Source organism: Zootermopsis nevadensis, unplaced genomic scaffold, assembly GCF_977971745.1.
Source record: "Zootermopsis nevadensis isolate Lab colony 2312 unplaced genomic scaffold, Znev_1.0 Znev_ptg000015l, whole genome shotgun sequence".
Taxonomy (NCBI): domain Eukaryota; kingdom Metazoa; phylum Arthropoda; class Insecta; order Blattodea; family Termopsidae; genus Zootermopsis; species Zootermopsis nevadensis.
The window spans coordinates 3,416,700-3,431,672 of NW_028259147.1; the positions used below are offsets into that span (position 1 = coordinate 3,416,700).

At 39.3% G+C, this 14,973-nt stretch overlaps 1 protein-coding gene across 4 annotated transcripts in view; it reads right to left on the reverse strand.

Annotated features, from left to right (window-relative positions):
- Window positions 1-14,973, reverse strand: part of LOC110828029 (glutamate [NMDA] receptor subunit 1) — a 136,886-nt gene that overhangs the window by 2,905 nt on the left and 119,008 nt on the right. Inside the window, exons 4-11 of one of the 4 annotated variants that reach the window (XM_087349069.1) lie at window positions 11,514-11,741; window positions 9,527-9,730; window positions 8,741-8,878; window positions 4,463-4,786; window positions 3,612-3,882; window positions 2,167-2,553; window positions 1,669-1,949; window positions 742-969 (exon numbers count right to left, since the gene is read on the reverse strand). In XM_087349069.1, the coding sequence (XP_087205195.1) occupies window positions 742-969; window positions 1,669-1,949; window positions 2,167-2,553; window positions 3,612-3,882; window positions 4,463-4,702 (1,407 nt within the window). In that variant the 5' untranslated portion in view covers window positions 4,703-4,786; window positions 8,741-8,878; window positions 9,527-9,730; window positions 11,514-11,741. Of the gene's footprint in view, window positions 1-741; window positions 970-1,668; window positions 1,950-2,166; window positions 2,554-3,611; window positions 3,883-4,462; window positions 4,787-7,509; window positions 8,699-8,740; window positions 8,879-9,526; window positions 9,870-10,248; window positions 11,464-11,513; window positions 11,742-14,973 lie in introns of those variants that run through there. The other 3 variants (XM_087349071.1, XM_022060294.2, XM_022060292.2) reach the window with 3 other exon arrangements.

The window sequence follows — 14,973 nt, forward strand, 5'->3', positions numbered from 1 at the left end:
CGACATTCCTCAATAATTACTACATTTGGGAACCTTTTTATAAATAGCTGTAATAACAAATTTCTTAATGTTCATTTTAATATTATCCTCTCATCTGTCCCTGGTAGTCTTCTCTTCAGGCCTTCCGACCAAAATTCTATATACATTGTTCCATCTCCCCCGTGTGCGCTACATCACCTGACCATTTCATTCTCCTTGATTTAATTTTCCTAATATTATTTACGGAGCTCCTCACTCCCTCTCACTTCAGTCCGCTCTTAACTTTATTCTAGACAATCTCAGAACATAACCACACACATATTTAATAACTGATTAGAATAATTTTTCCGCATATTCCAAACACTGCAGACATTACAAAAAGCTACTATCCATACCTTACATCAAATTAGTTATAGGTTGGCAGACCTTAGAAATTCATTTTTATATCTACAACATTTTTGTTCTTACTCTCTGTCTGACGCTCATTAATTTTGTCATTCAGTTATTCCATTTTGTTTCAACATATTGCGAAGATTATTTCTTTTAATTTTGCAGTCATTTTCTTTGATCTAATATTTTTGAGCAAACACATTCAGAAAAATTATAATTACAAAAATGACAGACGACTTTCAAAAAATTAAGTCGTACAAAGTCTACATTTAGGATATGATAAGACAACTCACAATCTATTCCCAATGATTTAGGAGGTTTAATTGCCCTAATTATATCAATTGCCATCCGACTCGTAATCAAACGTCTCACCTTGATGAGACCCAGTGCCGCATACTGACGAATCAGACATTCATCCATGACTCGTAACTGCGACAACAGCCCCGTGTCTTTCAGAGTGTCTCCTTCCATAAAATAGGGCGCAGTACCATCAAGTTTTCCACCTAGAATGGCATAGTGACCTCGTCTTACACGAGTCACTCTGTCACGTGGGTTAGATTCCAACTTAAACTGGTCCGCAAACTGCGCATGCCAGGGATCCTGAAGAAATAAAAAATGTGAGCAACGGAATCTTCGCGAGAAAAGGCTGTAGAACGAAACGCATCATGCAGTCGTGAACCGTCTGAAGGAAAATCTGAAAATAGCATTCTTTACCAGTCTACCAACATTAACATATCACAGAAACACAGGCTTCGAGCACAGAGAAATAAACAACAGCAAATTAAAATCTACGGACATTCAGTTTGAGACGTAGAGAAATAAGTACAGTGGGAAAACGGATCAATAATAAAGGAATAGGAGATAGCAAGAGTTAATTAAACAAATCAATAGGAAAGAATGATGTATGTAAGAACTGAGATGAAAAACATGAAGACAAAGTATAATGAAGCGTGAAGTAATAAATAAGAAAAATTTCATACAAGGTTAATGGTAATAAAGAAGATCCCAGGTAATATCACGGACTTATTTGTTCAATCAGGAACAGGTTACAATGAAAGGAGGAAAATAAACATGAAAGAAATGAAGAATGGAAAACTATGGAAGAACATGATAAAACTGACGTTTCTGCCATTAGCCCAAATGTTTATACAAATGATCAATATAAACCAGAAAATACTTTATTCTTTAATCTCTGTCCTTCAACTAACCAGATTTAAAAATATTCTTCTTACACATACACTACAATAATTATTTATTAATAATTTATCGTCAACATATAAAATAAACAAAATCCAACACCTGCATATTAAAAATGGCTGAATAGTCTTGTTCATAGGCTTGGCCCCAAGATAAGCCAGACTCCACCAAGTCACGGACTGAGTTAAGCTGTGTCGTAGGTGCAGGCTGAGTCAGGTGTGACACAAGTCCGCTCGACAGAGCAGTCGTCAGCAACAAGCTGAAGGCAGACCAGAAGGCCATCAGCAGACGCAAGGTTCCTAAGCGAGTCTGCTGCTCAGGGAAACTTGAAAGAAACAGCAAGCCTACGGCGGTAAGGACGGTCTCGATTATGCCTCGTGGCCCTGCGAAAGTACACATACCAGCTAGAGTTGCAAAAGTTGTATTACTTTAACCCTTTAAAGCCCAGTGGTGACTATACGTACCACCTGCTTTAACAGTCGAAAGACGTAAATAGCAATTATTTTAATTAAAATCAGAATTAACCAACAGATGTTTGTAATGGATAAATGTTATAATTTCTTTGCGGTATAGACTAAATTATTAAATAATTATATTTACTTCGTTCAAAGCGTGACAGCAGCCACATTACGACAGCAGTCCCAAGAGTCACTATAATGATGAAAAGCCACAGAAGGGGCTGGAAGGTTTTAAGGAACGCGAAGCGGAAGCCGCGAGCGCTTCTCGGAACGAGGAAAGTGAGGCAGTAATGTGTCCAAGGGATGGTGAGGTCCATCTCTTGCATTATTGTTTCTTCGACGTATATGCCGCAAAAAGCAATGTCGGCTAACTTCTGTGACATGCTCTCCACAATCCCACCGGACCAGGTGCCATTGTCATCTCGGTGACCCCACACATCTGCATCGTGAAGATCATTCATCTGCCAAGTGAAGTTAAGTCTCCTGGAGAGCGCAAGGAATATAGCCATCTCTACACCATCTGGAACCCCTGCAGACAAGAAGACACAACACTGCATAATATATGTTTTGAAGCTTTCAGGGCGACGTAAGTCTATAAAATCTTCTCGGGGGATCAGCCGCATCAAGGTTCTGGTGTCACATCAGAACCCTGATGATGGGGACAGAGACGGTAACTGAAACGTCGGTTTTATTGTTTAACCACTTTACGCGGCTGATCGCCTGAGAAGATTTTATTGAACACTGCATAATTTAATCGTACAAGTATGTATGAAGTGTAAGTGTGAATGTAATGGCACATTAACTGACAACCTGAATGTAATTAATAAAATTAATATGCTCGTAAAGTACAGTGGATTGTGGTTAATAGGGACACACCGAGACTAGAACACTTTGGCCCAATTAAGCCGCTGCCCCGATTATGCAAAATTCCATGCAAAGAGTTAAAAAGGTTTGTTCGTTAAGATTTGTCCCAAATAAACGGCTGCCCCGATTAGCTGCAATATACTGTATTATAATTTATAGTTATCAGATAAATATAGGGAATGAGATTAGAGCAAGATTTCTTGCTATGAAAATAATAAAATATAATATCTTTCAGAGGACTCGTTATATTTGCATGTAGGTAGAGTCTTCTCCCCACTTAATGGTACCTGCACCTTGTCGTGGTGGTGGGGCTTGAGTACCTCAGTGACCCCAAGAGCTACTGGTAGGGCCACCCTAGCCAGATGGGTCGAGGGGGAGAGGTCAGACTAAGACAGGTACCCTGGTCCTCCAGGTTGGGGGTTGGTCGCAAGGCTAACAACCTCGCACCGTAAAAAGGAAGACGTTTCGAAACCTCGATCAAAGCCTCGGACAGATGGACCTAACAGAGGACCGAATGGAAGAGGAGAATTGAGGAGGCCATGGACCGAATACGGACCGGAGAGCCATAGAAGAAGAAGAGGAAGAGTCTTCTCACAAATATTTCAAAATTTCTATGTTTTCTTTACACAAAGTGCACAAAATCTACCCACCTCTAAAAGTTTGAAGTTGACCTGAAAACTTGTTGATTTTGATATTTGGAGACGAAGCTTTCTCTACTCTTACCTTTAAGCAAGGAGCCACCGTGATTTATGTTCTTCCAGCTGTTGCGGTAGGAAAATGGTGGACAGTGAAAAGTGGACACACGAAGGACTCGGCCTTGTAAGTTTGGTAACTGTCTCTGCACTGTGTCGCTATCTGTTGTCAGACGTTGGAAACTGAGATGATGTGACGAAGTCAGATGGAACACTGAACTGCAGTTAGCAGCCACCACTTCAAATGAAATGTTTCTAAATAGGGGTGCTTTATCTAGCAGCTCCTGCAATGAGCCTGGGATCTGCAAAAAATATTGACATATATTGCTGCAACAGCATAAAATTATTTGAAAATTTCACTGCGAAAGGTATTGATTACAAACTCCATGGACGAGACACAAAAAAATTTAACAACCATTCACAGAACAAGAAATTATCAGCCTTCTACAAAGCCCAAAAGTTCATTACAATTATCAAAGGTAAAGAATGTACTGTCTCCGTCTTCAGGACTGAAAATGGAGAAAATACATTCTTCTTAAATGTTCATTACCATCAACAAGAATAAATGACAACTAAAACCAAAAGACGACCAATGTTTTTTCACGTCTTTTGTCTATTTCAAGTAAAAGAACAACACTTTCCAACTGCGTAGTTGTATTCTGAAACATAAAAGCTTACACAACCTTGTTTTCAATGGTATATAAAAAACAGCTACAAATTTCACAAAATCATTACAACCATTTTTGATACTTTAAGAACACGCTACAATGTAATTCACCATACCTGGAACTTTATATAATTAATTAGGTATCAAAATCTGGGTACTGATTCGGTATGCTTGCAAGGATCTCATTACGCTACAATTTCACATCAAGAGCTCACCAGCAGCAGCAGGCGATGGAAGTGCCGAGAAGCTGTAACGACACTAGTGATGACACTGGCAGCATCCTGTGCTATGAACATGCCCCCAGCAAACCCAGGGCAATTCCCTCCACTGACAGGAACAGGGATAGTTGCGATTACCGTTCCAATCACGTCCCGTGCCACACTACTGTCATCGCCCATCACACAAGCACAGTACAAAGGGCCGCGGAACACGCGTTGTGTTAAAGCAACCGCCATCTTGTTTAGGCCTTCTTCGGTGTTTTCTTTAATGGTCAGCGATGCCAGAGCGTTACTCGACAGAAGAACGGCTTGAAACCACCACTGAAGCAACAATAATTAAACCTCTAATCATATTGTTCTTTCGAGTTATTACAAAAGTCATGGCAGGAATGTTCCTGCAAAAGTTTTTAATTCCTTTTCCCCCTCTTTCTTTAGTCATTTTCTATATTCTTCTTGGCATACAATTATGTCCCCACTTAATGGTACTTGCACCTTGTCGTCGTGGTGGGGTCTGAGTACCTCAGTGACCCCAAGAGCTACTGGTAGGGCCTCCCTAGCCAGATTGGTCGAGGGGGAGAGGTCAGACTAAGACAGGTACCCTGGTCCTTCAGGTTGGGGGTTGGTCGCAAGGCTAACAACCTTGCACCGTAAAAAGGAAGACATTTCGAAACCTTGATCGAAGCCTCGGACAGACGGACCTAACAGAGGACCGAATGGAAGAGGAGAATTGAGGAGGCCATGGACCGAATACGGATCAGAGAGCCATAGAAGAAGAAGATACAATTACGTCATATAACTTTAACCTAGAATTTTGAACAGGGCTCAAATAGGGAAATAAACAAGGGTTGAAAGAAAATACATACTCTTGATGGCAAATTTTGTAAATAAATGCTTGGTGTTCCCAAGTGGCCTAATGATTGAATCTGCTTTATATTTGGGCCATTTAGGGTTCTAAATGAACTTCAAACATACACAACACATATTTCGAGTCCTCTGACAGATTTTTATGAAATTTGATTACATGATACTTCTATTATTCAAGAATTACCATGTGTAAAATTATGGCCCACTTTACTTTCAAACCTAAAACATCAAGCAAGTTACTTATGTTCAGAGAGACAGCTATAAAGAAACAAGTTACGAGGAGAAATTACCATGACTATTTTCCTTAAAATTTTGCAGACTATATCAAAAGGTTCACAAGCACAAAAAATTAATTACATAATTAAGCTATCTATTTATTCTCACAGGCCACAGGGCCCAAGATATCGAAGGCTGATGACAATTCTTCCCATAATTTTCACTATTAAAGACACGTCAGCTTAGCAGACCTCTAACAACACGACGTTCACACCTACTTACACAAAAATCCATCAGTAGGTCCAAATGTTATTACGGTCGAACAGATAGAATATGTTCCATCGAAGCTTCAACAGACACTGTAAAACAGTATTGTGTAGTGGACTTGAAAATTTTCCTGTGACTAAGTAAAAAATCATCAGCAGCCCATCATCTTTTTTCTTTTAACTTGATTCTTGGACTAATGAATTATAAATATATACACAACAGTGGCCATCAAGATTTAAGCAAAGATAACATACAAATCACTGAATTTCCTTAGTTGTTTGAACAGAATTGTTTTAAACTTAAATGTTTGCACAAGTGAAGTGAATTTATGTCGGCCGCGTCTAAAATATATTGTGCAGGGCCGTCAAACTTCAATAACGTGACAGGTGAATTGCAACAAATGGAGTTTAATTCTGGCCATGGTCATTGTGATTTTTATCTCGACTAACATTCACAAAATGGTGATGTTGCCCGTCTTATCTCCTGCACTGTGGGTCATTAAGGATCTTTTATCCGTCATTATAACCCACCTACATCTTGTGCCAGAGTTCAGAGTAGCTTCACTGTTATCATTGTTGCAATTAGGTGAGTCTATTTAGATCTGGACCTCTAAACGTACTCTCTGGCCATCCCTCATATGACGAGTGAATATGGCTGAGGTGAAATTATACTGACATGAGAAAACTGTAGGACTCGTAGAAAAATGGTACTTGTGGGTTATCGGGACACATCGCTTTAAAAATAGATTAGGTTATGTTAAGTTAGGTTAAGTTGGTTAGGTTAGGTTAATGTGTGTGGATAAATGACACATACTTGAATGTTATTGTATTTTATTTCAATAAATGACACCTAACCTAACCTATTTTTAAAGCAATGTGTCCCGATAACCCACAAGTACCAGAAAAACCTGTCCCAGTACCACTCTGTCCACAAAAAATCCCACATGAACCGACATGGGCACAAACCCGGGCACCTGTGGTGAGAAGCCAGCGCGGTACAAAGTCGCGTTACTCCCCTCGTTCATTTTCATGAGTTACGATTAGCAACAGAGATTGAAGGATTAATATTTTGTGAACATAAATAAAATATTCTGATGGAGAATCAAACAACTTTAACATGGATAACAAGTTTCTTTGAGTGTTCTATATTTAATAGGCTTTAAGAAAATCATGCAATTGATGATAATCATAACACTTTACTGATTTCTATACTTCTTACATAAATACGCATAATTGTTTCATTCATAATATTTATCCATTATGAATACTCATTACAGTAAACTTAACAGAAAAGATCTGGTTAAATATTAAACACACACATTATTCCACAAATTATTACCTTTTTAAACCTTAATATATTGGCAAAACATAACCTATAATGAAATGTTCTTCGCTTGTCTTAAGATATATTACAAAATAATTTGCTGCATAGAATAAGGCCTGTGGTAAAATGGTAAACATTGTTGGTATTTCACCTTCTGCAGTATAATTTTAAAAATCTGTCCTACTATTATTAGTTAAACTCTAATGACTAACTTAAAATAAAAATATCACTTCAGTTTGCAGATGTAACATGCAGACTGACATGATCTTTCTAGTATACATTTAGAAAATGCAGTCTGTGCAAAGAATGCACACGAAATAAGTCGTGAAATGAATACGTAGCATAACAATTCAGTGTTTTCACCAGTAACGTACCTTTGCGAATGACTAGGAATTCATGGCTGGAATCACCTGTGGGGTTTCACTATCCATTCACTTCTGCACACAAAAGTACACGCAGGGCTTCTTTAAATTTCCCATTCGCCACAAAATCATTCCGATAAAAACAAGACAATGACATCTTTAGGAAATTCATTCATTCTGGTGTACCGAGTATTCAAGTACTTGTTCAGACTCTATAAAACGTTTTAACTGTAAAATACGGTGACCACTTACGACGGACAAGTTGGATTCTTCTGTTTAGTCTAGCAACCATAAATAACCCCCAAATTCAGTCAAAATTTCGCAGCGTTGGCAGATAATGGTAAAGCTGTTATCGTATTCTATCTAACTTCCCTGTTAACATTTACCTCTAAAACATAAAGTCGCGGTGGTCCAGTTAATAAGCCTAAACCTTGACAGTACAAAACACACGACATCAAACAAATATTCAGCCACATATACCGCGCAAATACAGATTTAGACATGTCGATAGCTTGAAACCGCCTTGCTTGGAACTACGGATGAACGACGTAATATCACAGATACCGAATAACAATCCACAAATCCCTACGATGACTCGCCTGTGGCATCTCTAAAACGACAACGCCCAAAACACAGGAGAACGCTTTCCTTTGTCCTTTATTCCGAGCTTCTTTGCCGCATTCGACGGAAAATTCCGGCGGGATCTTTTAAAAGCGATTCAAGTGAGACTTTTTGTTTGTGACTAGACTAAACAACAGTGCAATCATGTTATTAGTGCAACGGCAGTTTCATCCTAAATAGAAAACCGACTAAGAAACGTAATTATCACACAAGATGGAGGAATGCGAAACGCGTTTCATTTATCTATAATAATTATGCATGCCAATAACCTCAAAATTTCGGTAACTATATGTACGTACATTGTAAGTCACCTTCCGTAACGCACAAGCGACACATGCGTTAAACAAATATTACGCAATTAAAATCGCGATATGATACGGCGCTCTGCGACAGACGTCAGTACCCAAGCAACTGTTCACATCCAAAGACTGGCAAACGCAAGAGAGGTTATACTACAGCGTCACTTCCAATTGCTCCTACGCGGACGGTAAGTATAAGCCGTAATTAACAATGCATCTTATCTGATCGGTTCTGCTTTGTTCCAACGTATGAGCATCACTGAACCATTAAAGGTACTAAAGTTTTAAAAGATTCTAATTAATGAAAAATCTTAAAAACTTACATTTTTCTGTGCATATCACGTCAACGAGATTCATGCTCTAACAAATACCCTATTCTTGAGTGGTAACCAGCAGAATCTACGAATGCTTCCACATGCTTGAGATTGTAGGTTATGTACAATCAGTCACTGGTCATATAGCTGTAATAGAGAAAGGGGGAAAAATGTTAAAACTTCAATCCAGTTTATCCAGAACATAGCGATATGACAACATAGTTTGTTATGAAAAACAAAGTCTTATCATTAAAATGTACTGACATGAGTACACTGTAATAACGAACCTAGTTCTTTGGTATCAAACTTGTAGTGCCTGTGACGGTGCAAAACTCAACTGCTGTAATATCTCAGCTTCATGACAGATCAGAAATTTTATATGGGCACTTTTTTGAATGAGACACGAGAAGAAAATTCACGGTATGCATATTACAAAACCTATACTGAAATCTGAAATTACGCAAAAATAAACCTGTTCACTGTGGGAAACTGAATATGTACTGTGGGAGGTCAACCACCTTTAAAGTTAGCTTGTTCAGAAAGTACATAGTTGTTCCAAGGGTGTAAAGTGGCTAAAGTATGTGTTTTGTGCAGACAATGTACATTTCGGTAATATTGCATCACTCTGTATAATGATGAATATTTACTGCTATACTGCTGAACCAAATTGTTTCATTATTTTAAGTGCGTGTGTATGTGTGTGTGTGTGTGGGGGGGGGGAACTATTAAAATTATCGAGTATTAATCAAATTCTTTGCGCAACATTTGCAATAAATTGCTATGAAAATTCAATACCTGTATTAGGATTTTGAAGATCTCACGGTGGCGAGCGTAAAGATGGCGTCTTCTGGGTTGTAGCACTGTGCAATCTGGTTGAAATTCACCAACGTTTCTAAGGTACTTGCTGCCTCCATCATCAGGGCGATTGTCTGCACATCTTGGTACGGCGTAAGTTGATAAGAGAGCGTGTGGCTATAGGTCTCGGAAGGTGAAACACCCCTAATAATTTAAATAATGATGCCGAACATATCAGTGACATATTTCTGGTACTGCACAGAGTGAACTTAACGAATCTTAGACGCGTGTCTCGGCTCCACCCACACACCTGAAACTTTGCTCACCTTGTCAAAAGCTCAGGTTGAAGCAAGTATCAGGCGATGAGGAGAACTCTTGTACACCAAAGATTTTTTATTTTATTTTATAAAGTATAAAAACAGACCTGAATTACGACTAATGTCGCCAGTGACTGTAAATTAATGAAGCTGCATATCGTCACAATAACAGATGCCCATGGATCATTACAAAACTCATCACCCCCCATTACATTTTAAAATATACGTAAAATACTTAAAAAATTTATTATGTCAAACACAACGACCCAGAAAATTCATATTTCAAGTTCTTTATAAACTACAGCTTATTTATCTTGAATAACTAAAACCATCTTTTAATACGGTTCGAAGGGACCAGAATCCTTTTCCTTTACCAACAGATTTATAATTAACACAGGTACTTACCTGTAATTAAAAATAACGCTTATGGCGTAGCCACTCCGTTTGTATAATAGAAATCACATCACGGGATTTCACATTAGCGATCTCAGGAGCAGACAGAATTGATTACGTTTAACACGGATTTTTACGGCAGCTTCAAAATGTCGTGATGGAGCAGCCATTTTCAAAATTCAGCAGCAGTAACAAGCCCTTATATGCAGTTGTCTTCAAAACGCTGCCCTTCAGCAACTACGCACTTCAAAGCAGTTTGAAACATTTCTGGAAGGCACCACACGCAGTGTCCAGTAACAGAATCTTCAAAGACACTTGAACCTCCATTGGTTCCTTGGAGTGGTCACCCTTCAGCGAGTCCTTTATCCACAGTACAAGATCTAAGAGTGGGGTTTGGGGAGGGTGCGCGCGAACAGTCTGAAGACGCTACTGCGCGAACAGCAACAAATGTGCTGAGGCACCCAATATCTCGTCATCCATATTTAAGAACGCTTCGGGGGAAACTGCCTCCCACATGTGAGCACATCCCAGCTGTCATGAGGCATCACGCCTCGCCAATTGAAAAATACTTCCGTCATCACCAATCCTTCCGAGAAAACCTGTCAGGATTACTAGGCTCTCAGTGTTGGTGGTGGTGGTGGTGACAGCCACTGGGATACTGGGAACCACCCGTTCTTCAAGTGCCTGAGCCCTGCGGGTCCCAACTTTTCGTTCGGTTGATCTATAGACATTCGGTAGGACTCCTTAGACGAGGGATCGGCCCGTCACACAGGACAGCACAACGCAGAAAGACGCGGACAGACATCCATGGCTTGAGTGGGATTCGAACCCACGGTCCCAGCGACCGAGCGGCACAAGGCCCACGCCTCAGACCGCCACACTGAGGATTATTATTTACTTTGGAGGTCACGCGTAAAAAATCCGGGATTTTCGAGGAAGTCTAGAACATCTTCAGCTGTGCTCATGAGCTCATCACATCAGCATTCTCGGCACAATGCGTTGGAATATGTGATGGAACTTCGGATAATTCTCGACAGGTGGCAGGTACCGACCAAAGTTCCTACTTCCTCAGCATTCTACACTATCTGGAGCGTCTGAAAGTCTTCCACTTCTGGTTTTCTCAATGACTGGAAAGCTTTACGTTTCATGAAATATGCACAGGGTACATTTTCTTGGACACAGATCACCAATCAAAATACCTTGAATTACTCACGAATCAATCCTACTCACAGAGCAGATGACGTCATTATCACCGACACACCTGAAACTTTGCTCACCTTCCTTACACAATCCCAGGCTGAGCAAGGATTCAGGCCCATCAGGTATAAGACTGTTCTTTGCCGATGAACCCAGCAATAAGCCATTTCTTCACTTTTTTAAACGTTTCTTCAACCAAGCTTCTGGACAGAACACGAGAATTATGCATGCCATTTTCCACACCCCTGGTAAATGCGACTAGGGCTGGCCACGCAAACATCCAAATTCCCATCTCAGCCACACGCGACCTGCAACAGGTAATACATATTCCTATAGCGCTCAGAATTCATCACAGACTGTGACAGGATGACGTGTATTCATCCACTGAAAAATATTGCAATGATCATGCAAAATCAAAATGTAATTTGACAACGATGCAAGTAAAATGTAAGAGACGAAAAAACCATAGCTTCATGGTATATGCCCAGGAGCTTTGGAAAAACTAGGTTCAAACCAGGTACCTCTGGAGGAATATCACAAAGTACAGCTGCTTCATTCCGTCTTTAAAAAAAAAGACTGTCACTGTAAGCGGTCCCATAATGCAACAGCAAAGAACGAGTCATAATTTAAACAAAACCCACAGGACAGCAAAGCCACAACCGGCTTTGGGAAAGAGGATAGATAGTTCATATAACTCTCTGATAAAAATTAACGAGCTACGTAATCAATTCTACACCAGTGTGGCAACAGGGGTGTCCAGCAACTCGTGGCAAGGAGTGAGTGAGAGACATTTACACACACAGATGCTTGGAAATTCACACCACATCGAAAATTATTTCGAACAAACGTGAACATACCATGTTTTTTATATTTTTATTGCACGAGTCGTACTTTCGAAACGTCAAACATTCTGATAGGGGATTCGTATAAATTTGGGGGGCTGTGCTGAGACGTATCAGCATGAAATTCATGTGAATCCATAATTCCAAATTGAATCTAAATCCGTCGAGACCAACACATTTTGTTCGTTCATTTTATGACACGCGTTCTGAAATCCTCATTACACATTTTCCTTCGTGTCGGCTTATCAACTAAATATTCTCATCTGTTGCCAAAGCACTCCAATAATCAGCGGTTAAATACAAGCACGTCTGATTTGTAGAACCCCCTGGCGACTAGTTACTAGAACTACCAACACAACTTCGTTTGCCACTTGGCTCTGCTTCTGACGTCACTGTTCGCTGCCAGCAATAAGTGAAGGGCGATGCGCGACACGCTAATCGATTTCCTGTCCCAGTTGAATAGGCTGCAATGCACAACTTTACTGTCCTGTTCCTCTCCCCAAACCTTTTTCGATCTGTCCTCATCATGCACGGGCTATTGGATATTTTCATGAAAAGCTTCCAGACCCGGTGGCTTACAAAAACTTTCACACAGACGGCTTTATAAATTCATCCGCATCCATCACGTATGTTTTTGTTTTATTCATCACAACATCTTATAATTCATTAAAATGTAGTTTCGATCAAGGCCACTTTTCACTTGAAAGTACACACAGTGCGACGCGATTACGTTGGTCATCCACTGTCTACAGACACGACTTGTTCCCGTCCTCTCGCGATTGGTCGTTAGTACACGGATATTTAATTTCTGGCATCGATCTCGAATCATGGCGAGGTTCCGTTAATATTCCATATATGTCATAACTTCCGGTGGTACAAAGTATTTATTACCAGTAAAGTTTACATCAAATACCAACAAGTACGACGTTCTTCGGCCTGCTAGTAGTGAAACAGCAGACTTCCCAGGTCGAATACGTCACAGGGAATTTAATTTACAAGAACGGCGAGATAATACAAATTCAGGTTTCAACCCAAAATGTTTAAGATTACCTCGCAGTAAAATTTGAGAAGGCAGGCGAAGTTACTGTCCCTCTGACATAGCCCATCTCTATTCGGACGATAATATTAAAATGTAACTTACAAAACCTGGGGCGAGAGGATGTTGACTAGATCAGTGGTTTTCAACCTGGGGTACGCGAAGATATCTTAGGGGGTACGTGAAATTTAAATATATATATATATTATTTTATGGAAAACACTGAATAATCAGTAATGTAATTTATTTAATTTATTTTAAATGTATATTATATACTATGTATAACTTGAATTATACGCCAACTTTTGGGGTACAAAGTTGAGGAGAAATTATATCTGGGGGTACGCGAAGATATCTTAGGGGGTACGTGAAATTTAAATATATATATATGATTTTATGAAAAACACTGAATAATCATTAATGTAATTTATTTAAAATTTATATTATATACTATGTATAACTTGAATTATACGCCAACAACTTTTGGGGTACAAAGTTGAGGAGAAATTATATCTGGGGGTACGCGAAGATATCTTAGGGGGTACGTGAAATTTAAATATATATATATTATTTTATGAAAAACACTGAATAATCAGTAATGTAATTTATTTAATTTATTTTAAATGTAGATTATATACTATGTATAACTTGAATTATACGCCAACAACTTTTGGGGTACAAAGTTGAGGAGAAATTATATCTGGGGGTACGCGAAGATATCTTAGGGGGTACGTGAAATTTAAATATATATATATATTATTTTATGAAAAACACTGAATAATCAGTAATGTAATTTATTTAATTTATTTTAAATGTAGATTATATACTATGTATAACTTGAATTATACGCCAACAACTTTTGGAGTACAAAGTTGAGGAGAAATTATATCTGGGGGTACGCGAACAAAAAAGGTTGAATACCACTGGACTAGATGATCAGGCTCAATGAATATGATAATTAACTTTTGAGTCGATATCAGGCGGGGGGGAATTTCCTGACCAGATGAGCAAAGTGCCCGGTTCTCAACAGGGACTCTTCTACGTGGAGTTGGTACGGAGAGGATTCCAGGTGTAAACATGACTCTAACTCTGTTTTTAATTGTGACAATAGCTCGCGAAAGACATGTCATGCCTTGTTGCGCTCGGTTACTTTCTGACAAGAACTTTCCGGGACGAAGTCACGTTTCGGCTTTGTCATGGCACGAAGTTTTATACCTCGCTGAAGAAGGGTCTCTCATCTCTCCCCCTGGCTGCAGGTGGTGTTAAAATCACAACTTTTACTCATTCCTCAAAATCAATATAATTTGTTACAGCACAGTCTTCATTCTCAGCAACATTCATCAATAACAACTTCGCCTCCGACTTTAATGGCCGAATAATTTTTGTCTTTTACTTATATACGACAGTGGGCCGATGATACCGCTTATAAATATCATATAAATCGCGTTATGTATTACGCCTATATCTTACATGGTCTAGCAAGCACCTGGCGCATTAGACAAAAAAGTGAGTTTACAAAATTCTCTTTTGGATGACATAATATTACGTGGACACAATTAAAGAACGACAGTGAACGGTTGGGTCAAATGAGCTCTGGAGCGAATGCCACCAGGAGGAGTGGAAGGCCGATAGTTGGTGGATAAAGAGAATCCATAATGCAAA